Genomic DNA, 27396 nt, shown 5'->3' on the forward strand with positions numbered 1-27396 from the left:
TGCAGGCACATACACGTGCATGGTTTATTTTATATATATATACATCGCTGCGGCCGCGGCTGGGGCTGTGCCGCTGACCCGCCCGGCGCTGCCGGGACTCGAACCCGCGATCCCAGCGCCGCGGGGGGACCACAGCTCCCAGGAGGCAGCGCCCGCGGAACCAGGCGCCGCGGAGGGCCCGCCCCTACCCAACACCGCCTTTTTATTGGTCAAGCAGCTGCCAATCAGAGGAAGGGCGGCGGCGGATTGGCCGGCGCGGGGCGGGGGCAGCGGACAGGCTTCCTGCGGCCGCCTTTGCGCTGACCCCGGCATGGTGAGCGCGGCCGGGGGGGGCCTGGCCGGGGCGGGGGGGGTCTGCTCGGGGGGTGCATAGCCAGGCTGTCGGGGGGGGCATGCCTGGGGGTGCACGCACGGGCTGGCCGGGGGGTTGCATACCCAGGGGGTGCATGTTCAGGGGTGCCTGCCCGGGGAGGGGGGGTGCTGTGCCCGGGGGGTGCATGGCCAGCGTGTGCCAGGGGGTTGCACACCCGCGGGGTGCGTGCTCGGGGCGGGGGGGGCTATGCTTGGGGGGTGCATGCTTAGGGGTGCATGCCCGGGGTGGGGGGGCTATGCCTGGGGGGTGCATGCCCAGAGTGTCCTGGAGAGTTGCGTGCCTGGGGGGTGCATGTTCAGGGGTGTCTGCCCGGGGGGGGCTATGCCTGGGGGGTGCATAGCCAGGCTGTCGGGGCGGGGGGGGGGGGCATGCCCGGGGGGTGTGTGCCCGCGCTGTCCCATGGCAGCGACAGGGGCTGGGGGAAGCAGACAGCCCGGGTGTTGCGGGGCGGGGGGGGCACCCCCCAGCTTCCCCCCCCCCCAGCTCTGGGAGTTCGAGTTGGCCCCTGAGGGTGTCCCCGGCGCAGGCGGTGATGGGGGTGCAGGTGGTGCTGAGCCTGCTGGCAGCCAGCGTCATGCAGAAGATGGCCCCGCACTGCTCCTTCGCTCGCTGGCTGCTCTGCAACGGCAGGTACGTGGCCTGGTCCCTCCCTGATTATCCCCGGGGGGCCTCGGGGACACCCGGCACCGCTGACCCCCCGCTGCTCCCCTCCAGCCTGCACCGCTACAAGCACCCCTCGGACGAGGAGCTCTGCGCCCTGGCAGGCAAGCAGCGCCCCAAGAGCAAGCGGGACAGGTCAGCTCAGCTCACACCCGTGGCTCGGGCGGGCGGGCGGGATTTAAAACCATAATTATTGTGTTTTGGTATAATGCAAGTTGTCGCGATGTGCTGCGGGACTTCCCTGGGGAGGTGTGGCGGTGACAGCCTCGGCCATGGACGGGCTCGGGGCTGGTGCTGGTGACAAGGAGCCCCAAGCTGGGGACGTGCCACTGTGTGAGAGGCTTCAGCACCGTGGGACACAAGGGACAAGCCAGCTCCTTGCCCCCCATCCCGAGCCCGCGTTTCCCTTGCAGGAGGGTGAACGGTGTGATGGATGACAAGCCCCTCTCCGTGCCCCGGGACATCGACCTCCGCCTGGACACCAGCCCCATCACCGCCGTGGATGCTCTTGGTAACCCCCCCCGTGCTCCCACCGCTCCCTCTGCACGCAGGGCCCAGCACTGCCCTGGCCTCGGGGTCCCCCCGTGCGTCCCCACAGCACGGTGACGTGTCCCTCTCTCACACCAGTGCTGCGTTATTTCCTGGAGTACCAGTGGTTTGTGGATTTTGCTGTCTACTCCACTGCCGTGTACGTCTTCACCGAGGGCTACTACTGCCTGGCGGACCCCCAGAAGGAGACGAACATCGGGGTGCTCTGGTGCCTGCTGACAGTTGTCTTCTCCGTGTATCCTTCTGCTGCCTTTCGGGGTGCGATTGCCACCACCCGCCGGGTCCAGGCTGCCGGTGGGCAGTGGAGGGAACCCACCATCCTTGGTTTTTCTCCATCAAAAGCCAGTTGAGGTGGAAAACTTAAATTTATGGGTTTATAAACCCCTCACTGATGAGCTGTAAAGGTGCCTAATGAGAGCCTTCCTCGCAGAGAAGGTGGCAGTGGCCTAACGATGGGGGTGCTTTACGACGTGCTAATGAGCAAGGGGGTCCCACTGGTGCCTGGGGGGGGTCCCGAAGCCCCAGGTTTCCTTGACAGCCACCCCTTGCCTGCAGCAAGGTCTTCTTCATGGTGATGCGCCATTACTTCCGCTCAGAGGAGGGGGGCGAGCGCTCCGTCTGCCTCACCTTCGCCTTCTTCTTCCTCCTCCTTGCCATGGTGGCCCTGATCATCCGTGAGGACTACCTGGAGTTCGGCCTTGAGCCTGGTGGGTGAGGGGGGACAGGGAGAGGCCCGTGGTCCCTGGGGGCTGTGGGGACCCCACTCATGGGGGCTCGCTCCCTGCAGGGCTGGCCAGCGTCAGCAGCAACCTGGAGAGCATCTTGAAGCAGCGGGGCTGGGAGTGGACGTGAGTCAATGGCTGGGCAGGGTGGGAAATGGGGGTTTCGGGAAGTTTTTTGGAGGTTTGGGGTGAAAAACCCCTCTGGGGCTCACTGGGGACGGGTGACCTGTCCCCCTCTGTGCTACCTTCTCTCTCCACAGGCTGCCCCTTGCCAAGCTGGCCTTCAAGCTGGGGCTGGTGGCCCTGTGCTCCTTCCTGGGCGCCTGCCTGACCTTCCCGGGGCTGCGCCTGGCCCAGACACACCTCGATGCTCTTCGGATGGCGGCCAACAAGCCCCTGACCCAGTTGGGTGAAATCTGTGGGTGGGGAAGGAGGCAAAGGGGTCGGTGCTGGCACCTCAGGGGCCAGGACCCTCCCTGGCTCCATGACTGCAGGGTGGTGAGGAGGTTCAGTGGTGGGAGAGGGGGTTGGGGGTGTGGGTGAGGACTGGTCCTGGCCCACGGAGGGATGGAGGGAGTGGGGGGCACAGTGGGCTGCATGGGGGTCTCTGACAGCTCTGCCGCAGGGTCCTGCTCCACCTGAGTTTCCTGGGGCCTGTCCTGGTGGTGGTGATGTGGATCAAGCCCATCTCGCGGGACTTCCTGCTCCACGCACCCATGGGCAAGCAGACGGTGCAGATGTAAGTGGGTCTGACCCTGCAGCCTTGCTCTGAGGGGAAACTGAGGCACAGGGGCACCAGTCCACCTCCTCCACCACCAGGAGCCCCCCATCCTCCCCACCACCACCACCTCTCCTGTCAGACACCCTCTGAGGTGCAGGGGGGGCGGGTCTGGACCCCAAGATCTCCCTGACAGCCGCCTCCTCTTGCCCCAGCATGTCAGACTCTGCCTACAACACCGCGCGCCTCTGGACCATCGTCGGCCTCTGCCTCTTGCGCTTGGCTGTCACCCGCCATCACCTCCAGGCGTACCTGGGCCTGGCCGAGCGCTGGGTGGAGCAGATGAGGAAGGAAGCCGGGCGCATCGCCGTCCTGGAGATCCAGCGCAAGGTCCGGACGTGGGAGCTGGGATGGGAGCGGGGGTCCGGGCATGGCCGCTGGCTTCTGCTGATCCCCACTGCCCACAGATCACGAGGATTTACTGCTACGTCTCCGTGGTCAGCCTGCAGTACCTGGGACCCGTCATCCTCACCCTCCACTGCACACTGCTCCTCAAAACGCTGGGTGAGGAGGCAGCGGGGGGAATGTGGGGAACACGGGGGGCTTGGGAGGGGCAGGATGAGACCTGTAAGTCATCGTCAAGCCATCAGCATCTGCAGCATCCCCAGGCTTTCACGACCTGGTTTGCAGTTGGTGTGAGCCTAATGCATGCAGCGAGCGTGCTGGGACTCAGCCACCAGCACGGCAGTAGCACGGGGATGGGGCTGCAGTGCAGGGACTGACCCCCCCACAGACCTGTCCCCTCTGTCACGCAGGGCACCACTCGTGGGGGCTGTACCCGGAGCCCCCTCCCCTCCCTCCGGCAACAACCGCAGCGCTGCCACGTCCTGGCGGCAAGGACAAGGAGGACGTGCGTGTGGCGGTGGAGCAGATCACGGGCATCTTGGGCGGCATCTTCACCCCCCTCTTCTTCCGTGGACTCTTCGCCTTCCTCACCTGGTGGGTGGCCGCCTGCCAGGTCGTCACCAGCCTCTTCGGCCTCTACTTCCACCAGTACCTAGCAGCCTCCTAGACTGGAGGGAGCTGGGACGTGCTTCGGGGAGCAATTGGGGCCTGGCTGCTGGTCCCCTGGTTCCTGCCTTGGCTGGTTTCCCCCTTTGCACGTGCTGGTGGGACACGTGGACACACACGCGGGGATATTTCTGCCACCAGCTCTCGGCATGACAGGTTTTATGCATCCAGGCCAGCGTGGGCATCGCCTGCTCCTGCCGCCGATCACCACCGTGCCTGCTCTCGCCCCGCTGCCGCTCCGGGCTGTGTCCCTCCAGCCCCTCGTCCCCTTCCTGGCCCTGCACGGTGATGGAACAGCCAAAACCCCACAGCTGGGTTTGCTGCTGCCTGCTCTGACCCAACACAGGGACGCTCTGCTGCCGCGTTTTCCTCGAGGGCAGCGGCTCCTGCCAGCCCCGGGCGGGACGTGCTGGGGACGGCCCTTGCATGGTGGAGACCTCAGAGCCGGGCTGCTGTGGCAGCTTGGCTTGCCAGCGCAGATTTTGCGGTTTGTTCTGCCTGCGTTTGCCTCCACTGGCTGAGGACGAGTGTATTTTTGTAGGGTTGCTGCTCTGGCCAGCTGCGTCAGAGCTCCTTGGGGTCATCCCTCTGCTTCATGTGAAATCCTCAGGCCCAGCAGCCTCGGCTGTTGGCTGTTTTAGAAATAAATGAGTAACCCAGAGTCTGTTTGCCCCTCCGAACGCCGCTGCTTTGTGTGCGCTCTGTGGCCCTGAAGCCCCTCGAGCAGGGCAGGGGGTCTGATGGTGCGAGGGCAGCTGCGCTGGGGCGGGTGGGTGAGCAATAAAGCCCTGTGGGCTTTACTGGGCAAGTGAAAGAGGCTGAGCCCTTGAACCAACCCTACAGCCCAGTCTCAGCACCCTCGAGGAGAAGATACCACGTTCACCCCATCCCAGCCCGATTCATTGCCTGTTCCTGGCCCTTCCCTCGGCGCTGGGACGGCACCCCAGCTGACAACCCAGTGCTGCGGGGGGGACAGGGTATGAAGCCCCTTGTCCATCGCAGCCGAGCTCTTCCCCACCGCACGGTGGGTGCTGGTCCAGCTCCATGAAAAAGGATTAGCAGGTCTGGGCTGCTCAGAGAAAGGGAGAGGGGCTCTGATCCTATTTGATAGCCTTGTAATGGTCTTAATTCCCTCTTGCTAAAGGCTGGGATGAGAAGGCAGCCCTTTGCCCGGTGTTAACAGGGCTAATCCGGACAGCCCTCCTCCGCCTGGTTCCCGACTACCCGAGCTTGGGACACAGCAAAAGCCCTTTTGTGAAAAATTATGGGGAAATTTCCCTTTTGCAAACAGCTGGGGAAACCAGAGCAGCACCATTAACCAGCCCAAGGCCAGGAGGAATTTGGCTCCAGCAGCACCATCACCACGACGTGGGGGAAAAGGCGCAAGGAAGCAGCGATTCCCCCTGGGCCAGGATGCAGAAGGGACTTGTTCCAGCCTGCGCCGTCCCATTAAAAGCTAGTCCGACTGCCTTGATGGCTCATTTATCTAATTTTCCTTAAGCATGTGGAGGAAGCAGCCGGGGGCTGAGCTGGCAGGGAAGCCTTCGCGGCAGGAGGACGGTTGCTAGGGCCTGGGGTTGTGCTGCATTCAGACATGCAGACAGTTCCTCCCCCGAGATCTGCCCAGACGTGACCCTCTCAGGCGGGGACAATGACTGATAGACTAGCCAAGAGCAGGAGACAGATCCACAGGCACTGAAATTGGGCCACATCAAATAAAATGAAAGAGACCCCCCATCTTCCTCTCCCCAGAATTACTTTTACTCTTTGTATCTTTGCTTTATTTAGAGTATGGGCTGGGCTCCGCCAAGGCCACGCTCAGGCTCTCGGCTGAGGGGAGCAGCTGGGACCAAGAGGGTTTGTTGCTGCAGCAGCTCCGCTGGCACCAAGATTCAGAGTGGCACCAGGAGGCTCTGCTGTGACCCGGATCTGGCCTGGCATCACCCCTGCTCTCCCTGTGCTCCTTCAGTGGCCACCGAGCCACATTTGGCAAGAAACCCCGGGCTGGGGAGAGGCCTTGGATGGCCGCAGCTCCTAGAGGTTTTCTGTCGTGCCCTGGCAGGGAGGAAGCAGCGAGCGGTGCCCTCCCACCCCACTTCCATCCAAAATGAGATCCCCGTGCCCTCCGTACTGCCTGCACCCTGCCGAGCTGTTCCTGCTGCTCCAAGCGTATTTTGATGTCATACAAAATTTAGGTGACATTTTGGTATGACACTCGCTCCATGGCTGGCAGCCCAAACCAACTCGGGGGGCTACTCCCCTGCACCCAGGGAGCCAGGAAGGCAAAGGCAGGGGTGGTACCCTCAGCTGGTGGGGTCAAGCAGCTGGTCCAGGGAATGTTCTCCAGCTCTGCTGCTTCCTGCGAGGTTTGGCGCAAGTCTCAGCTTCTCTTGGGGTACAACCCCCGTGATGCAGGGAGCAGCACTGGGCTGCAGGGAGGCTACTCCGGGAGGGCTGGACTCGTCCTCCCTGCTGAGACCGTCCTGCCCTGCCAGGCGTCGCGGTGTCACATCCCCACTAGACCTGGAACTAGGCTGAAAGGCCCAGGAGCCCAGCAGGGCTGAGCAGCAGCCGGGGGTCCCCAACTTGGGGGAAGCCGTCGGGCCATGCCTAAGCCGACAGTGCCACCTGCTGCCATTGCACACCCGTCCCCGTCCCACACTGCGGCGCTGGGGACAGGGACAGCGCAGGAGGAGGAACCACAGGTCTCTGAACCATCACCAGAGTTGCTTTCCTTCCTTCAAGCTTCTCCCAACTTCCACGCAAAGGCCGGTTCTCTTCGTAGGGTGCTCCGTGTGCAGGAGACCTGAGTGGTTGGGGGCACAGTGAGCTCCACATGAGGTACCCCCAGCCACAATCCCCCCCCCAGACACCCCCACATTTAGTCCCTCCATAAATCCACCCAGATGTGCCAGGCCCCTCACTCTTATGAGCAACATGTAATAGGAAACAACCTCAGGGAGCCTGCAAAGTCAATTAAATTTTTTATTAAATATACATCCTCTCTTGGCACAAATCTTAAAATATATAAACATTATATAACAAAGTGTCTTCACTGCAATAAAATAGAACTCCAGATCCAAGAAAAGCAGTCAAAATTGACACACACGCATACACGCACACATCGATGGTGAGGACACGTCTTGACAAAAGGCATTTAACAGTGTTTGTGCTAATATATGCATAGACCACACAGGCAGTGAACAGTGCTGGGAAACCCTGCATCGCATGGCATTGAGCGGGGAGACGGGGGAAGCGGGAGGAATCAGCCCCTACAATAAAATTAAAAGGCTGTTTTGTAGGAAGGCCACCTCCTCCTCTGGCCCAGTCCGGGTGGGGAGGGTCCGTAACGTACTGCAGAGCCCCAGTCGGGCACTGGGGAAACACGGGAAGTACCCCACTGCATTTCCTCCCCCTCCTGCCCGCCCAGGACTGGCACCAGGCTCGCTCAGTGTTGCCACAGTGCTTCTGCTCAAAGTTTCCTTTCCTGCCTCACCTGCTTTTGTGTTAAAGACACCAGAGGGTGAAGATGATAGTGCTCGACATCTTCTAGGTGGAAGGCGCTAAGAAGTTAACAGAAGCACCACTAATTTTCCACAGAAGCTATGAAACTGCTTTGGGAGAGCTCCCACAGAGTACCAGTGCCACCCCACAGTACCCACCCCACGGCTTTCCGTGACTTCACGCCTCGGGAGGCTGTGACCCCTCTCCTGACCCTTCCACCACGGTCCTGCCAACCATCACCCGGCTCTTCGGCAGCTCTGCCCTCCGGGGAACTGCCAGAGGTCTGCACGGGGTATGTGGGGCAAGGCAAGAATCCAGCTCAGGTCCCACCTCTCACATATTCAGGTTCCCTGACTGATCCTCTGAGCCTCCCAGGAGGACAAGCTCTCCCCGAGCAACCCACAGAGCAAGCGGGCGGCAGGCGGAGGTACCGAAAGAGGAGACAACAAGCAGCAGCAGCATTTCACAGCTGGGGAAGGTGCAGTGCTAGGAGGAGCGAAGGCGTTAGGCTGGACAAGTGGTTGAAGGAATTTTCAAGAAAACCTTCTGCCCCATCACCTAGTGACTTTAACTTTGTGCCCCCCCCACCCCCCCGCCCCCAAGCAGCCCTGCCTGTGAGCAGGAAGCCTAGTTGGGCTGTTGGGGCATTGCTATCAAAGCTGGAATTTTGTCATTTTGGGTGCATTTCATTGGACCTGACTCTCTCGAAGTGCTAGTGCGGGACTAAAGGTGCAGAAGCAGGGAGGGAGGGAGAGTAGACAAGAAAAAAAAAAAGCACAGATCAATGTTTGGCGGTAGCGCATTAAGGAACAATGAGAAACGTGACTTGAAAATAAAAGCAAGGAATTTGAGAAGAATAAAAGAGAATTGGACAATTTGCGGTAGTAAGAAAGTTCTACAGAAAAGAAGGACCACAGAATATTCCTGTTTGACTTGTCTCCTTCCTCAGAGCTAAAGGCAATGGATCTTCTTGGCCAGCACACAGGCACCCTCCCCTTCCCAATCAGCATGCCCCAAACTCCTCAGGCACTCATTCCAGGCAGCAGAGAGATCTGGAACAATCCTTGCATGAATTGAGGCATAAGAGAAGGGAAGAGAACACTCTGTTTCTCCTTTTCTACATTCAAATCAGAGAAGGGGAAAAAAAAAGCTATTTAAAATGACCCAAAGCAATAACACACAGTTACTCTGAACACTTTTGCCCAAGAAACAAAAGGACCAAAACCATTACAAACTGAATTCAAAGATCTGTCTCTGAACAAACACTCAGCCTGCAAAACTTGGAAAAGCATGTTTGGCTAAATTTCCATTGAATTAAGATCAGGTGGAGCTGCTAATTAAGGAACAACTTCTCTGAGCCCAACGTTCCCAAGTCAGGCTGTGCTGCAGGTCCTGTTTCTCAGCTCAGAGTCCCCAGGCTCCTCCCCAGGCTCCCTGTCCGTTTAACACGCTGGCAGAAGTCCCTGTGCAGACCTGCCCTCCTGCTCAGTCCCAAACAAGAGGCTAGTCATCCAGTGTAAATCCTTTCTCAGTCAGGACCCAGGAGGAATTAAGCCACCTCTGTTGCCATAGGGGTTCAGTGATGCTCAACATCTCATAAGACAAGGTCTGCTGCGCTTGCCTCCGAGATGACCTACTGTGGAGTGAAGGAGCCCGCTCTAACTTGGATGCCACAGTTCAGCTTCCTCTCGTCTTCACACAGCACCCACCGGCTGGGCAGAAAGGCCTCTGCTTTCAACTGGCAGCCTCCAAGCTGCGAGAGGACGTGCCGTGGATTGGACACACAGTGACACACACAGAGGCACGTACGCACAGTCAACCGCTGACACACCTAGTGCCGGTCTGTACCTCACTGCTGTGGCAGGATGCAACTGCCTTAGGATTTCCTCACTGGGCCAGAGAAGAGAAAGACAAGAGCAGAAGTAATTGGCTTCTCCATTGGAGAAAAGAAATCAGAGCTCTTGCAAAGGACTAAACAAAATTTCACCCGAACAAAGAGAACAGTTGATCATCTTCCATTAGCAATGGGAGCAAGAAATAACACAGAATTCATGGCTATCCTCTCTAAGGACTCTTAAAACAACACCACCTAACATTTAATTACAAGGTAAATCAGTGACTGCAGTCAAGTTTCACAACGGAAATTATCATTTGTGGGCTTGGAGGCAGAAATTACTGAGGTTACTACCCTGCCCATCCACAACCACCAAAGTATGATCAATCCCATGTGCTCCCGGAACAACGCGCAAGCTAATACTTCAGTATGCTGGCGCGCTGCCGTGTCCACAAAATGGAAGTGTAGGCGCTCAATTCCTAGGGAAATATTTGGCATTAGAAGCAAGTTATGCTCCAAAGAACAAGTGCAAAGACAAAAGAAAGGAGAAAGCTATTTCTACCAATTGTGCAATTACCTCCATTCCCATTAATAAAGCCATGACGCAAGGCTCAAACTACAATGGCTAAAATACATACACCAGCAAAGGACAGCTTTTAAATTATGTCTTATTCTTCTTTTATACATTACGGACTCTATCGGCCAAAAAGGGATTTTTAATCTTGGTTTATGTAATCTGATTCTCAGAGAAGTCTAAAGTTTGCTCTGACCTCTCTTGCACTCCAAATTTAATACAGGAACGGAACATAAACCAAAACCACCCCCAAATCTCCATCTCCCTGAAAACTGATTTGAAATAGAAACACTGAAAGGTACTTTACCATTAATTTTCAAATTACAACTGGAAATGATTGGCACTATATATAATTTCTGAAGGGTCAATACTGGCTGTGGTGCCCATTCTCCCAAGGACTCGGTTGGTCCAGAAGAACTCTAGGAATAAAAGCAAGCGGGCTTAGGCGTGGACTAACGAACAGAGGCGACACAACCTACACAGCAGGCACCAAAAGACAACAAAGTTGTTCAGAAGCAGGGCCAGCAGCTTGGGTCAACTACTCGGCTGCATTCACCAGACGTGAAGAGCCTTTCAGGACAGCGAAGTCTGCATCGCACGTGCGTCTGAGGTGTTTGTTCTTGCATCGTGCATAAAGCAGCAACAATAATACTGAAGCATAAAACCGCTTAATGCACTAGAAAAGGAAGTGTTACATACTTAAAATTTGAGGAGTTAAGTCACGACCACACTACAGTCTGTCAAATCCCTCGGAAAACACTGCCTTTAAGACCAGGACAACTACAGAAGAGTTTGGGTAGCCCGAAAGCACTACTGCCCTTCGATTCAATCCAGTTTGTGAATCCAGGCACAGCCCCTACTCGACAACACTGACGACAAACATGAGAATTTGATTTACAAAACCGCTCAGAACTTTCCTCCCCTGCTGTCTACAGTCTTTGGTAATCTCAGAGGGACATTGCAAGCAAGGGATATTTTATGCAACTCAACTCAGAAATGAGAAGAACATCTGAAAAAGGGCAGCATTTCCAGCCAGAGCTCACATTCATCTTCCAGAACAAAAGAAGTGACCTGGACCTGTTAAATCCTGCTGTGTCCTGTTTTACGGAGACCGATGCTTATAGGTCAGAGGAATCTGGCATTCCCTACAGACTAACTGGAATATTGCACTTGGCAGACTGCCTCCAGCTAACACATGTTCAGTAACTAAAAACTGCCTACCAGGAGCAGCAGTCACTTCCCAGATTCAGGGGTTCATTCCAACAGCACCGAGTCCTCTCTTTCATCATCCACCGCTTCATCTGCCCACAGAGACCAGGTGAGGAGCCAGCAGCAGCACATGTTTGTTTGAGAGGCTCCACTCCTGGTATCAAAGAGTAATACAGAAGGGTGAGGCAGCTACTTTAGAGGACTCGGTTCTGCAGAACTGTAAAAAGAATTTTGTTTAGGAAAAAGTTAGTTTCAGGTTGAGGTTTCCAAATAACTCAGAGGCTCATTAAAAAGAAAAAAATCCAACAACAACAGAAAAACAAACAAACAAACAAGAAAGGTAAGTTCTCAGCTGGGGGAGAGCATGTACAAAGTGAGGGAACGCTAGCATTGCTCTTTCTACACGTGTTGTACTTTTCCCCAGCAAGGGCTGTGGGGATTAAGCTACTACCTTTCAACATTAGTGCTGTGCTGTAATTTACGGAGAAGGATCTGCGTCAGGTCAAAGGTTGTGAAGCTTATTCCCACTGCAATTGGACCTTTGACCCAGTTCATGCTGAGTCCTTTGTACAAGCCACGGATTAGTCCCTCTTCTCTTATAATCTCCTGCATGGTGAGAAGGATGGAACTGTACGTGTGTCCCATAACCCCCGCCGTCTGCATTCGTCGGCGAACCACATCCAGGGGGTAAGAAGCTGACTGGCCAATCAAGCCCGCACAGGCACCAAACAAAAGCCGCTCCGGAGGGGATGGCTGCAGTTTCCCACTGTGATCTGGGAAAGAGAAAGTAGCAGAGTGTAGAAAGCTTCTTGTAATAAACACGTGATTAAGGTCAAGTGGGCTGAGAGCCCAAGAGAGAAGAGCTCTGGAGATTTTGTTCCCAACTTGGTTGTTAGCTGACTTGCTACGTAACCAAGTCCTTCTGCAGCCAGAACTTGCACCTTCTCGTTTCTCTGCAAGACAGAGATACTGATTTCTGCAGCTTACCTTCTTCCTAGTCTGGGATTGGAGAGAGGGAGGCACAAGGCATCCTCCGCAAGCACAGAACTTTGGCTTCAAGGCCAGGAAAAGGACTTGTACCACTGAATTCCAACATCTCAAGTTAGCCAGAAGCCTACACCATTTCACTTGAAAGCAAACCAAGTTGCCTTTACCTGCGTGTAGTTTCTTCAACGTCTCGTAGGTGAAGAAGCTAAGCCCAGCATATGGAATCACTCCAAGGATGGTTGGTGTAAATCCCCTATACAATGTCTTCAGTCCTTCCTCTCGGGATATTCGGATGAAGACATGAACAATATTGCTGTACCTAACACGTGGACACAGGAAAAGCAAATCTGTGCCGGTTAGTGACTGCACACACCAGGTACATTTCCAACAGGACTTTCTGAAGGATCAGCAATTAATTAATTCGGCTCTGAGCTCATCAAACAGCTCAGGAGGGATTTCAGAAGCCTGAAATGGAGAAGCCAGTCACCAGCTCTCCTACAGCCCTACCACAGCACGCTAGCCTGTCTGTCAGCTCCCTTCTGGAGGCACTGTGCCAGCTGGCCTCCTACAGAACCACCACACAGCTTTGACTAGTGAGGTCCTCCCATACCGATCTCCTTCCAGCCCCTGGACTAACCAGGCCTCTGGTCATTTAATCAGTGCTCAGACTCCAGCAGTTTATTACACCAAAGGCTCCGAGCAAGAAGTGACCCAGAAAATGGGAATAAAGTCATCTGACCTTAAAAGAAAGTTCTGCATTTGTTTGTGGTGCTTGTACTTGCTTTTGTTAGGCACTTACATCTCCTTCGGCGTGACAGCCATTCGAGCACGGACCATATCCAAGGGGTAGGTTAACATGGCAGCCGTTGTGCCTGCCAGAGAGCCAGCAATGAATCGAGGAAAGGGTGTCAGCGCTCTAAAGTAAGGTGAGAGAAGAGACCAAACAGATCACCTGGAGATGGAAATACTACGTGGCTTCTGAGCATGGCTCTACTCTATCTGCTACTGAATCCCTTCCCTGCCTGTGTACTGAAGAGAGTTGGGTGGGGGGGGTGGGGTTGAAGCAGCTGTGGGTTGCCACAGCCATTCAAGACACAGGCTTAGAGAAAATCTCCGTTGAGGACAGCAAGCCTGACTTGGGGCGTCTCAGACTTTACGTGCCCAAGAGCGAGAGGCTCAGGCCACACGCACAGCTCAGATAACAGTGCAAGGCTCGATCTTGTTGCTCCTCCTGCAAAGAAAAGCCCTTTGTTTTGCCTGCCCACTCTCAGCACAGGGAAGTGCTAACTCAGTGTCTAGGCCACTTCTTGCTCACGCCTCTAGAAGACAGGGTCCTCTTCTCACAGAGATCTCCCCTGTGCACAGCTAGAAGCTCAGCCCTTTGCTTAGCCCCCTCACACACCCTGTTCTGCAAAGCCATCACGAGTGGCCAGCACAACTCTGTACCAACAGAGCTTTCAACTCAGCAGACCTGCACAAAGCAGAGAGACGTGCTCCCTCCCTACAGTCTACGGTCCCACAAACTGCTCCATCCTCCTCTGCAAGGATCAAAGCCACGCTGCATCTTACTTTCCCTGGAAGCCGTAGTAACTCCCCAGGAGCTGCTTGTACTCTTCGTGCGCACAGAACTGGATGGCAGCGTAAGGGATCACACGGACCATGGTGGCTGAGTTCCCCCGCCAGAGACTCCAGAAGCCTTCGTTGAGGTAGGTGCGATAAATCAGCCTGTAGGCTTCCTGCAGGCAACGGATCAAAGGTCAGGCAGGGAGATCATGATAAGAGGGAGTCCAAACAATAGAGGGGGAAAAGGTGACCCTATAGCTTAACCTCTCCAAATCCTCCTTCCCACCCCAACCATGGTAAGCTGATATCAGCTGTTTACGCTCACAACCCTGACTCCAGAGTAAGACAACTAAAATGTCTTCTCTGGGGAGACTGAGTCGGATACATCAGAGCGAAAAAGAACCAGAGTCGGGAATACAGAGCTTTACATTCAAGACATCTTAATTTTCCCTCCAAGGGCAAGGCACAGAGCTGGATTGCTGTTTGCACAAACCATTTCTCAACCCAAATTAATCTGCTTAGTATAAGTCAGAAACATTTGGATTACACATATTAGCGCAGCACGCATGGGACAGCTGGAATGCACATGCAACAAAACATTCAGCAAGCCGTGATAGCAGTCAGCTCCCAAATTCAGATTTCCTATATACTCGGAAACAACTCCAATGGTGGTTGGGGGAAAGAAAACAACCACTAGAGGAGAAGGCCCAGGAAAACAAAGCCCTGAGCCATGCCACAACATTTCCTGTCATGTCACAGGTAGAACCTGGAGTATGAACGAGGAACTGAGGCTCCTCTGTGCTAGGCACAGGACAAAAACATGAACATGAAAGAGCACGGTCCAAGGAGTATTATAAACAACACTGTTTCCAGTCGTTCCCTCTGTGCTCTTTCACTATGAGCGCTGCTAATAAAAGCCAGGTGAGAAAGTTAAATAAATACAAACAAAAGATGCTGTTAGGGCTATTACTACCATTAGTCAAACACTTCAGGTCAACAGGAGACAGACACATCACCTCACCTTGGCAGAAAATCTTTTTGAAGACACTAAAAAGAAAAAATGAGCATTAGGTCTTGCAATACATTTAGATGGATCAAATAAACCATACAGGCATTTTATCTAAGGGATAAAGATAGAAGCAAAAGAATTAATGCAAGAGAAAATAGAGATTCTTTATTATAAACAAAGACTTTCCACTGGTAAGTGCTCCCAAACTCTATTTAGCACATTAAGTTCATTTTTCCACCTACTGTTATGAAAACGTTCAGTTTCTGTCACACTTCTTAAAGCACTAAAAATAAATGAATAAATAAAAAAAAACCCCTTGCACCAACCACTTATTTTAGTAGAGCATTTCCATGCACAACTTCCAGCCTAATGCCAGAATCCAGCAAAGAACGGGTCTGTTTAGTGAGGCTGCACGCAAGAATGGTTTCATCCTAGCAAAACTCAAATGAACACTCAGTTTCTTTTCTTGCATCCATTCAAACTGACAGCATCTCTTTAACTATGTAACACACAAGGCATTTGGAAGCAAGATTTATTCGGCATACAGCAGCTCTGTTTTGTAACATTCCTACAGCAGGAAGGAAACCCAGGCTAAACCCGAACAGCAACGCTAATGAAACACGGTTCCAATTAAGTGTCTATTGCAGTTTCTTTCAAACTCCTTTGAGACTTGTAACCTCTCAAGTGTATCAAACAATCCCATGCAAATACATTTTCACCACGCTGCTCCTTTATGCAATTCAACACTTTTTTTTTTTTTTTCAAGAAATAAAAACACCTCAATAACCCATTGCAGCTGGCTCTGCAATGGAAAAGAGCTGCTCTTCCACTTCCATAGGAAAATTCTTCAGTCTCTAGTTCAAGGGACAACCTTCCTACCCTTATATGACCCAAAGATGCTTTCCCTCCTCACAGACAGGGAAGAGACCCCAGAGTAAAAACCTTTAGGAGGGCAAGGGCCCAAGACATCCATTAGACACTGAGAAATTGGTCAGAATGGCCACATTTTAATCATATCCTTTGCAGTGAGTTTAATGGACCAAACCAAACAGGTCTTTTTATAAATGTAGGCTGGTACAAATTAAAGGTGATTTATACGGACAGTTGTTGACTCACTCCAGTTCTGCAGCTTCCACCTCACCTCCGATCCTGACATTTCCAACCTTAAATGAACCACAGTGTTTGTTCTGGAGAGAAAGCACAGTGCGTACTCATCGCTGCACAAGCATCTGGTCACAGATGCAGTCCCAGGCTGCAGCCAGCCCAGGCTTTAGCTCCCCACAGCTTGAACTCCCTGATCTCTATCCCCGCTATTCCAGAACGCAGCCCCTGCTATGTTGAGAATGAGAATCATGTCAAATGAAAGTCAATTCAAAATTAAATGTCATCCAGGGATTAGATTAAACCTACCCAATTCATTTAATCTGGGACGTCAACCAGATTTAAAATTCTTGGCCTCACCAAATGTCTACTGTATTAACTGTCTGCGCTCTTCCCTTTGGGACAATTAGTGTAGCTGACAGTTCGGGCACTGAAACAGGGGAACTGAACAAAGCCCATGATGGGGCTGAATCCCAGATCCTGCCAAACACGTGAGAATTTTCGATTCCAATTAGATGAATTTCATTTTCAGTTACACACTTTACAGGTTCCAAAAAGGGCTTTGTAATACAAAGCTAGGTATGCCAGCTTCAACGTCTCTCGTGCAGTACTTCTCATCATTAACTTCAACTCTCACCAAAACAACTCAGCTGCAATACAATGCAACCCTTAGTAGAAAAGGCTGCATACATTTGAGCAGGCACAGCTTGGCATCCAGCCTTTAGTAAGAAACTCAAACAGCTCAAATACCTCCTTCCAGTGTCACCACATCTCCTTATATTGCTCCTTTCTCCTCCCCACCTTATTTCTCCAAACTGAACAGACACAAAAATCCCAGGTGTTACCAATCATCCCCTCAAACACTGCCTTTACAGTGTCTATTTACTGGCACTCCAAAACTCTCCCTTCTGTCACAGAATACACGTGGCCAGCAAACGTTCACGAGCCACAGATGTCTGTCTCTAACCAGCAATACATGCATCTGCAATGCACTGAAATAGCAAAACTCTTGCTGACTACCATGAGACTTGGATCCAATAGTACAGGCCAGATGCACAGCTGATTGACACCTGCAATAATCCTACCAAGAGTCAAACAATAGGTTTTTAGACTCAATTCATTGTGGTAACGTCACTGTTCTGTCTGCATCCTGCCAGGTCTTTGCAGAGGGAAGGAGGGCAAAGCACTGGAGAACAGGCTGGCTGAACAGATCAGAGAAGCTGGTTTGGATTCTGCTAACAATAAAGTGAGAGCGTTTTGCAAAAGCCAACGGGACTCACCTTGAAACATGATTTTTGTCCTATCCAGTGGGGCTACTGCAGTTTTAGCAACAGCACCAGCCAATGCACCAGACATCAGGGAGTTGAGTACTTTCTTTTTCTCCTGGTTATCCTGGAACAAAGCATTGTTCAGTATGACACAGTCATTCCTAAGCAAAAGTTGTAATATTTTACCTTTGCTGCAGCATTTACCCCCTCTCTCAAGAACTTGGGTCAAAATTATCTTCAAAATTTCAAGCACAATAAATTCCTGGTCAGATCATAAAGCGCAAAGATTAGACTTGTCTGCCAAGATGCAAAGTTCCAAGGTCTGCCACCTCTTACATGTACTGTTTCCTCCCTATTAAGATTTCTAAAAGCTAAAATTCTAAAATTTCCACCTCCTCATGATTTAGGCATATAGAGAAGGGAAGTTTCTTTCTTGACCTTCCAGTAACACACAAGCCCTATTTCCACATTGTTCCCAAGATCCTAAGAATAAACCAAGACAGGTTTCCTACTATGAGAAATGGAATGGAAGTGGTTTTGTTATTGACATTGCTGCCACAGCTCATATTTATAAAACAGCTATCTTCTCATAACACATGGGCAGAAAGCAAGTAAATGACTTGAAATCTAACACCGTGAAGGTTACGGACTGAAAGACAAGTCAAGACAAGGCTTAAGAACGTTAACTTCTGACGTGCTTTGTGTTTTCATGGAGAAGAGGAGTTAACATTTTTTTTTTCCCCCAGAATATTTCACAACTAAAAAGTTAATGTTTATTACCAAAATACATGGTTCAGTTCAATTTTCCCTTCCAATCTCTGCCTGTCTGGTGCTAAATGCAAGGGCAGCCATGCAAAGGCAACACTGTGTGAAGTTCAGCCTGAGTTTTGGTCTAAATCAGACCAAGGTTCAGTGTCACCTTCTCTTCTGGTGTTTCTAACAAGAGTCTAGCAACAGCAGGGAAACCAAGACTTACGGCTCTCTTCCCAGCTCCGCCACTAAAGACATAACAAGACATAACCTTGAACAAGGAACGCAGCCCTGCGTGCCTGTCTGCTGTGAGCGATGCCCAGCCTCCTCCCAGAGGGCTGGAACTACTTGGCCATCCTCAGAGAAACCAGAAGTTACACATTATGTGGCTTGCACATACACTACAGCTCTTTCAGGAGTCCGCAGCTCAAATCCCGTTGCGACGCTTCCTTCGGAGCGTAGCCACGCAGCTCTTCTCTCAAACCCACCGCACAGACCCAACAATTTCCTGCTTTTACCTCTGACGGGAGATGGGTTGATGTAACTGGCTCCACATCCTGTCGTTTGAAATCCACTTGACCTTCTCTCACACCATTACCCATACCAGTTGCACTTACAAGTGGGCAGAAGAGCTATGGCTCCTAAATTGAAATCAAGAACAAAGCAAGAATTAGTGTCAAAAGTAGGAAATATGCAGGTAATAAAAAGCAACCTACTCCCAGGGCCATTTTCAGTAGGAAAACCCCTCTCCCAAGCTCCCAGATGGGGAGCATTTCCAGGATCCTAGCACCATTTCCCTCCTTTAAGGTGCAAGTGTATTTGGGGAACTACTTTGTTGCTATGTAAAAACTGTGTCAATCATATTCGTTCTTTTCAGCCCACAAGGAAATCAGCTGCAAGTTACAACACCAAAATATTCATCATTTCTACAGAAAAGAATCAGATCCTGCTCTGTCCTCTTCCATCACTTACAGTGAGGATTTTGGTTGCTACTCAGTCTGACTGCTGAGCATCTAGATATTGGAGAAGGCATATAGAAATTTAAAACCCAGCCCTGGAAAATGGAAAAAATAGTCACAGCAGTAAGTCCCAAAAGCCTGCCATAAGCAATTGGAGGTTATTTTAGGAAAGAGATAGATCCAATGCCTCACACGTGCCACGAAGGCTATTTTGATGACGCTAGCGATTTGACTGAAAGCAGCACAACAGTGATTTCAGAACTCCCTTTCTTCGCAGTTGCAGTGCACATGTGCTTGTAGCTCGTGAATCAGTGCAGTTTGCACAGATGTTTCCTGCTGTGATACACGCTCTCACTTGCCCCATGAAAGGCAACATCAGTCTAACCTCAGCTGCAGAGTATAAACGCAGAGATAGTGCTTTAAATAGAAGCTATCGCTTTAGCATCTAACTTTCTAATATTTCTGCTTTTTATGATGCAATTTTTTTCATCCCTAAATATGCAGAAATGGAAGAGCTGAACTTTGAAAAATTTGAGTTAGCACAGGAAGGTGGCCTCTCTGAGTTCTGAATCAATTCACAAACGGGGTCTGTAACCACAAAGATCAGTTTTCTGAGCAACAAGCCTGCTCAAATAGCCACATTTCCATCCTGTTAGCTTCCTATCAAGGGATGTGGTATTAGGAAATCTGAATTCCCAAATTGCTCCCCAGTTCTGCCACAGCCTTCTCATGTGTCCTCCAGCAAGTTACTTCACCTCTGCCCCGCTCTGATGCCGAGGAAACCTCAGGCATAACAGCTTGCTTACTTGGAAAGACCGTCTTAAGACTATTTTTTTCCCCCCTTTTTAACAATCTCTAGATATTATATGCTTGTCAGCACCTTTCATACTTGCTGACCTATTTTTCCCCCCCCCCCACATCGCTCTCATAAATTAGTGCCAGACTTCACTTTCAAAACCCCTCGGTTGCAGGAGAGATATTAACGCAAAGCCAGAGACAGATCAGCCTTGTCTATATTCGTGCATGACCAATTTGTGATGATGAAGCTGTGCCCGACCCGTGCACTTAGTCCGAAGGAGGACGAACACACCTGGGTATCTTTAACGCCAGACGCCACTTGCTAGAGCTTTGGGAAGACACATATCAATGTGTTTACAACTCCTGAGGGTGTTTTCGAAAAGAGATGGCTGGACGTTGCTCAGAGAGTAATAACTTAAAATTTTAATGAAAGATAACGTCTGATAGACCAAAGCGTGACCTAAACAGCATCAATGTTTGCACTTGAAAAGTTCTATCACGGAAGCTTGGTCAGATCAGACCATGTGAACAAAAACTCCTGTAAGGATCAAGACCACAGATGATTCATAACACTACGGAGCAGAGTGCTTCGTTAAATTATTTTGAAGAACCCAGACTGTTGATTATTTCTAATTACTATCCGCAGTTACCTCCTTTCCTTCTTATTCCTTCTTATCTCATGTACCTGGAAAATTTATTGTAAAACAATGCCTTTCAGCAAAAGCGTGAAAGAAATCACAGGTAGAGATATTACCCCTAGCTGTCTCAAATAAAGAAATGTAGGTCATAATATCAGATTTATCTCTACCAAAAATAAACCCACAAAAATAGAAATCATGCTAAAGAGCTTAGGAATGCAATATGCAACTTTATTTTAAAACATGATTTTGAAAGATGGTTGAGAAAGAGATGACTAAAAGGAAATTTTAAAAACTACACTGATGTTACTGAGCCTGGACTTATTTTAGAACATGCACATGCATAGAGATGATATCCATTTACTCAACAATATTCTCCTTGATCCTATTCAGACATGTTCTTTTTTTATTTTTAGTGCCCGATGCCCTGATCTTACAGACACCTGTCTATATGCTCAATTTTACACATTAAAACTGCCCACATGCTCTACATAAATATAGGCTCTAAATTTGCAGAGGCTTAAATGTAAAAATAGCATTTATTATTTTTATTCATATTTGCTTGCTGCAAAGCAATGCTACTGTATTTTATTTTGGAGTTGGGCTGGATTCTGATGTCAGCGAGTTATTAAGTGAATTCTGGCTGTTATGACCAATAATGCACGTTGGAGCCACAGAGAACAAAGCTTTGCTTTAGAGTTTCAGTGTGAATTTGTAGTGCCTGGCCGTTAGAAGCCAGACATTACTCTGCATTTAGAGCAATCTGACTCGCTCATTAAAGTAATCCACTGAAACCCAACATGGAGCAGCTGGGTATTTTTTTAAAACCTTGTATTTTGTATAGCTCTGTACAGAGTCATTACTTATGTTTACAAAGCCACAGGAAACAAGAGAAAATAGCTGCAGATTCAATTTATTTTTTTATAACACACTCCTGTGTTATTTACATTGTAGTTACACAAGTCCTTGTCACACATCTGGATTCAGACTCCTCAGCAGAGGAGTCTGCTGTAGAGCAAACCATTCCCCTAAGAGAACACATAATCAGAAAGCAAAATTGCTGGCGAAGGCGAGTTCAAAAGTTAAAGAGGTTTAATGAGTAACATACGCTGTGCTTTTACAACAAAATTCACGATAGTTTGTTGGAAGTACAAAGCCCTTACTCCGGCATCTAGTTTCAACTCCACCAGAAAACACTGCCCTGTAACTTAGCCATGCTAATTTACAGTCACAGATTAAAGATTATTTACCAAGTTGCGAAACAGGGAAGCTCAGGCCCTTTGCTGCTGGCAGTGGCATCTCAGACAAACTGATAAACTCAGCTGCAGTGGTCTGTTTAGTGATGGTCCTCGGAGCCCTGCGACTCTTTCTAGGTATCCTGCCTGTGTTCTAGCAACTGCAGAAACATCTGCCCGCTAAAACAAGTTTCATTCCCTACATACCAGGAGATGCACAAAATATGCTCTGCACATTAAAAACTAGAGCATTGTTAGTCTTTCCTTTCCATTCTCCCAGCTCTCTCTAGCGGCACTTAATGAATACCTGAGCAAGTTCAATCAAGCTGTCAAATTGACTCTCTGACAAGCTAGACATTCTGTTTTTCTTGGTGGTGATTTTGATTAAAAGGACAGGCGAGACAGAATCAAGTTATTCAGATGATAAAAGCAGCGTACTAGGAAGAATGTCTTACAGGCAGGTGCCAGTTCATTGCCCAAAGGGGGTGGTGGTTCAGAGGAAAAACAGCTCTAGCTGTCCAAGCCACTTGTGAATCCAATCATGATCCTCTATTTCAGCAATTTCATTTGAACATATTTTAAATTACACACTCTTAAGATAATTAGTTCCTCAGCAGAAGAGCCAATGAGTTTCAGAGACCAGCATCACAACTAAGAAATAAGCACAAATTCTCCAGTTAGGGTGTGTACAACTAAAATCACATTGATGAAGTACAGGCTCACAGATTATTATGCATTTCCATATTTCAGAATTAAACCTTATTTAAAAGTTTGACTTCACATTATTACAGCGCAACGTGCCTGAAATCCCTCCTTTATGTATTTTACCAGCTACTCACAAGCTTTCCCATGGCAGATCACCACCACCAACTTCCAGGAGCAGCAGGAAGGAGGAGATGAGGGTTTTGCACAAAACTCACAGCTGAGGGAGGCAGAAATCACCCTGCTCATCCTCCCGAGGCTTCACTAACATCCGAACCACTCCCATTCTGCCAACAGCAGGGCAGACCCCAAACTACCTGTTAATAGAAAAATACCTTAACTACAAAAGCAGACCTAGTCATTACAGTTTTCACATTACGACATAGTCAGAAAACAGGAGAAGTTCGGGCATCCAGCCCAGAGACTGGCTTGGAACGTGTCATTACCAAAAAACGTGTTTGTCTGATATTCTCCAGTGGAATTTAGACCTCTCGCAAAACACTAAGATTTCTGAAAGAGTATCATCTATCCAGCAAGAACAGCAGATACGCTGCAAAGCAAACAGTCAGCACCATCAGCTATCTGGATCCAGTGGCAGCTATTTGCTAAGAAATATTTGTTTTTTTCCTCAGACAGCCCCAGTAGTAATTACAAAAGGAGTTTAGAGTCCTGGACATGGGAGTGCCCTGACAGACAGGTAATGGCAAAACCACACAGTTTCAGCAGGCAAGGGCTGCTATGACTTGATGCCCACAAAGTGTACTGCATTCGTAAGATAGGCAGAAGAAACAGTCCTGCTATCCATTCCTCTCTAATCTCACCAAAAACGAGGAGACAAAACAAGGCGCATACGGAAACTCAGAAGGCGGCGTGCAGCACCTACCACACTTACAGCTCACAGGCATCACTGTTACACGAACTTGGATGAAGTCACAGTTCAACTCTGGGGCAGAATTTCAATTCCGTTCAGGTAAAGTCACTTGTATAACTCCATTCAGATATGCCAGCTTCCCTCATTCCTCAACAGCTACCCAGTTGCTAATACTTTTTAAAAAAAATAATGTCGTTAACATCACTAATGAAAGCGTATAATTAAATTAGGAAAAAAGAAAACCAAGAGAGTTCCTGCGGAAATTTTCACACATTCTCCCAGGCAGGCTGAAGTTAAACAGTACCCAGGGAAGTTGCTCAATTAAGCTTCCTTCAATTGTTATTGTTAAACTGAGCAATTGAGCCTGACAGAGAAAGAGATGTGGTAAAAGCTGAGATTACTGCAGCCTTAAATTCACCCTTGGAGCAAAAGCATCACAGGAAATCACAGAAAAAAGGGCTGAAACACTCAGAACAGGGGGATGAACTATAACTAGATGGCCCCTTGAGGTCCATCTTTGCCTTCCAGTTTGATTAAGCCATTAAAAATCAAAACCAGATATGCCCTGCAGACTCAACTCTCTTCAGTCACATTCATCTTTCAGTTGCATACAAATCTGATCTCAAAACATTAGCTATGAATAGTCCATTGCACTTCTTCCTTTAAAGGTCTGTACAGAAACTGTTAGCATGATTTTCAAGAATCATTGACTAAAAGACTCACTAAATTACAATATTGGGAAGAGTGTGATTTTTTTTACATGCTTTCTTAGCTCCAAAGTACAAAATAAACGCTCCTCCTGCCTCCCTCAGCCAGATATAACTCAAGTCTGCCAATAAAACTGAGGATAAAGATACAAATTCTTCGCATGGTTTTAGATTATCTGACTTGAATTAAGCCAGTTGCTGAACACTGAGAAATGGTTAAATGTAAACCTCTGCTAGCAAAGCCAGCTGTATTATTATTCAGAGGAGTCCAGGAGACTCGCATATTGAACTAAGCTTGGAAGGAAGGCATGAGCCACAGAACAGAGAAAATCTTGGCAAGAAAAAACAGTGCTTCATTCTTCAGTTGCTAAAAGAAGACTGTTGCTGGGAACACCTCAACTATGCTTTCCACAGCCAAAAACTGAAGACCAGTTCTTATCTGCAAGACAGATAACAGCTTTATCTGAGGGAGAACAGAGCACTTAAACAAGGGGACTGAATCAGAGGGGCCCTCTGCTGAACCCACTTTCTGTCAGACAGCAATCACCCTCCTTCAGGAACAGAAGGCAGAAAAACAACCAACCAACCACACACACAAAACCCCAAGCACCCTCCCAGCTTGCATACTCCTCTCAAAAATTATTTTGTCATAAAGAAATAACAATATTATATATGACCTCTCAGTCAGCAGGCGTCCTGCAGGCCCATGCAAATACGAGCTGTCCCACCAGTGGATCCTGGGTGCTATTCCCCTGAATGTCACCACATGAGGTCCCAAAGTGACAAATCCCAGCACAGATGAAATCTTTGAATTCAAACTGAGATTATTTGGAACACAAGCAACCTCCAGTCAACACATGAGCAATCTTTGCCAGGAACTATTTCAACACAATAACAGATAATTACAATCTCTGCTCTAAAACCCCACCAATTTAAATTACCTATGAAAAAAAGGGAAAATAAAGAACTAAAATCTTCCATGATTAAGCAGAATGACCCACAAGTGTGCCAAGCAGGTGTCGTTTCCTAACAGCCATGCTTTCCACATTGACTGTACAGCATCATACTAGACCGCGAGTTACCCACCCCACTCTCTATTGTACTCTAAATTGTACAAAAATTAATGCAAAGTTAAGCATCAGCTCTGCTTGGCCAAAGCATTGCAGATTTCAACTGAGTTTGATTACTTTATTGTAACTCGGGCCTAGCAACGCTAACACAACACTGACACACCTTCGCCATTAACCGCGCAACAACAAGGAGTAGCGGATTTAAAGCACAACCAGAGAGCAAAGAACTCTTCCAACATGCGTTTATTTTGTGACCTGGAGTAAGCTGTTTGCATTTCAGTTCACCTTTCCATACAACACAAAAAGTAATCTCCCTTTGTAAGACAGCTACCAGGAATACTTATGGATCACCTGGAAAACAAGAGAACAGCACTGCAGCGTGAAGTACTAGTAGCAGTTTCACAGAAGGAAGGTACAAACCCGAACGCACCTTCCTACAATTAGCAGCAAAGTTACTAGAAGAAAATTATTCCTGGTTCCTGAGCTTTTTTTCTGACAGCAAACCTGTCTGACCTGTACCAAGCCCAGCTGCTTCACCAGGTAACCACACCACTGCGCCGGTGCTCACCTTACGTTTTTATGTAACCTCTTGAAGCAAAGTTTAACACACCAGATACACCTGAAACACGCACTCGCAGCAGGGACTGCCTAAGTCTGTGTACTAGCTACAGCTGCAGGTCAAGCAAAAAAGAAATTATTGCAGCTCCTGACTCATACTGCTGTGCGATCAAAAGCTAAAATTCCCCTGCCTGAAGCAATCACTGGGGCCAGAGAGTTCCTGCTGAAATCCAACACCAAGGACAGTCCCAGTGCCCCCTCCACAGCAACTCTCCTCAAGACCAACATTCAGAGGTCCTAAACAATGATTTTTGACTTGCTGGCAAAAAAAAAAAAAAAAAAGCGTTGAGTATTCACCACTCTACTGGGATGTAAAGATGCTCAGAGTTACCTAGCATCCAGCCCTGGTGTTTTAGACACCCAATCACACGATTATTTTAAAATAAATTCACCCCCAGGTTGTTGGTATGATTACACCAACCCTCTGGTGCCCTTATTGCAGAGTCTCTCTTCCCTCAGCTGTTTTCCAACACCCACAGACATCTCTTCTATTCCTTTACACACACACCCCTCTCCCAAACTAGAGTCATTTAAAAACCAGAATGTTTTCAAAACACTCTAAATTCATCAAACCACAGAAAAACATCGGAGGAGCACACAACCTCCAAAAAAAGCTTTGCAGTTAATGTGACCGTAAGAACCCAACACAAAAAAGAGCCAAGTAACAGCAGACTCCAAAACCACTCGACGCAGTTTGTTAAATTAACAGCCAACAGGAAAAACAGAGTCAACAAACGCAAACACATCTTCAACTCCTCCAAACTTCAGGGGAGCACAGGTTTAAGGTCAAAGCAGCTGCAGCACCGACTGCTACGCCCGCAGCACAGCGATTTACACGTTTGCACACAGTGGAGAAGGTGGAACAGAGTTTATTAACCCTGCACAATCATTTCCAGCATTTTCCATGTGTCTTTTCATGCTACAATTTAAACCCAACCCGAGACACTTTCCACATTTGAAGGCAAAGCAGGGAAGTCACCCCTGCTCTGCAACTTTTGGCTTACGCTGAAGTAGGATAGAAGCAGAAGACATCGAGAGATCTGCATTTAATGTCTCCCACGCCCTCTGGTATCTGCCCCTCAGCACAGAAACTCAAGCTTGCCTCATTCTCAGGTTCGCATCAGCTTAAAAAACAAACATCACACCTCGTATTTTAGTGCGCATCTGGAGACGCACGCTCATCTGAGCCCAGCTTTGATCTGTGAAGGGGAGCCTGACGCGCTTGGCACAGACACCTGCCAAACACCTGAGAAGCGGGACTGGCTGGCAAGGCAGCAGGCAGGAGACAGGCAGGAGACAGGCAGGGGGGCCAGGAACATGCAAGAGGAGCAGCGGGACAGGCTGGCAAGGTGGCAGGGCAGGCAGGTGGGCAGGCAAGGCGGGCAGCGGGCCGGGCAGGCGGGCAGGGCAGCGGGGCGGGCAGCCCGCAGGCAGCCGGGCAGCGCGACTCGGGGGCGGGCTGGGCCTCCGGCGCGGTGACCACAGCGAAGGCCGGCGCCGCTCTCCCGCAGCGCGGGCCGGTTCCCGGGCAGAAGGCGGCGGCCGGAGGAGCCAGAGCCCCGCCGCCCCTGGCCGGACCGCCGGGGCAGCACGGAGGGAGACGGGGCGGGGGAAGAAGCGGCGGTGACCCCGCGGGAGGCCGCGGCAATGTCACCCGGCCCCACGCGCCGCGACTTATCCCCGGGGCCGCCCAGCCCTCAGGCGCGAGGCCGCGGCGACGGGCGCCCAGGGCCGTGTCGGTGGCCGCCGTGGCGCGGAGGGGCCCGGGGCCGGCCCGCACTCACCGGCTCCGCTCCGCGCTCGGCGCCGCCTCAGCCGCTGTCTCCCCGCGGCCGCCAGGCCTCCCCCTCCCTCGCTGCGCCCGCGGGAGGCGGGGCCTAGCCCAAGGGGCGACCAATCACCGCCG

The 27396-nt window shown here is 50.2% G+C and overlaps 2 protein-coding genes across 7 annotated transcripts; one reads left to right on the forward strand and one right to left on the reverse strand.

The window, feature by feature from the left end:
* The first annotated feature begins 255 nt into the window (after positions 1–255).
* TMEM161A (transmembrane protein 161A) lies at positions 256–5898 on the forward strand. Of its 3 annotated transcripts, XM_074808807.1 has the most exons (13): positions 256–313; positions 900–1003; positions 1088–1168; positions 1447–1544; positions 1661–1817; positions 2138–2289; positions 2370–2430; positions 2565–2708; positions 2930–3043; positions 3238–3412; positions 3490–3586; positions 3838–4021; positions 5882–5898. In XM_074808807.1, coding segments are annotated over exons 1-13 (1371 nt in total). In that variant the 5' UTR covers positions 256–310; the 3' UTR covers positions 5883–5898. The 3 variants fall into 3 exon arrangements, with proteins under 3 accessions (XP_074664908.1, XP_074664907.1, XP_074664906.1); XM_074808806.1 differs by lacking the exon at positions 5882–5898 and having other exon boundaries at positions 3838–4754; XM_074808805.1 differs by lacking the exon at positions 5882–5898 and having other exon boundaries at positions 3238–3586; positions 3838–4754.
* A 1162-nt stretch (positions 5899–7060) lies between these two features.
* On the reverse strand, positions 7061–27356 carry SLC25A42 (solute carrier family 25 member 42). Of its 4 annotated transcripts, none has more exons than XM_074808464.1 (9): positions 27275–27356; positions 18411–18533; positions 17155–17266; positions 14786–14811; positions 13771–13937; positions 13001–13117; positions 12369–12520; positions 11666–11987; positions 7061–11431 (listed from the first exon to the last, which is right to left on the reverse strand). In XM_074808464.1, exons 2-9 carry the CDS (start codon positions 18492–18494, stop codon positions 11404–11406), a joined length of 1008 nt encoding a protein of 335 aa, XP_074664565.1. In that variant the 5' UTR covers positions 18495–18533; positions 27275–27356; the 3' UTR covers positions 7061–11403. The 4 variants fall into 4 exon arrangements, with proteins under 4 accessions (XP_074664565.1, XP_074664568.1, XP_074664569.1 ...); XM_074808467.1 differs by lacking the exon at positions 27275–27356 and adding an exon at positions 23108–23600; XM_074808468.1 differs by lacking the exon at positions 27275–27356 and adding an exon at positions 21246–21263.
* Positions 27357–27396: the final 40 nt, after the last annotated feature.

The sequence above is a fragment of the Strix aluco genome, chromosome 29 (genome assembly GCF_031877795.1).
Source record: "Strix aluco isolate bStrAlu1 chromosome 29, bStrAlu1.hap1, whole genome shotgun sequence".
Classification (NCBI taxonomy): domain Eukaryota; kingdom Metazoa; phylum Chordata; class Aves; order Strigiformes; family Strigidae; genus Strix; species Strix aluco.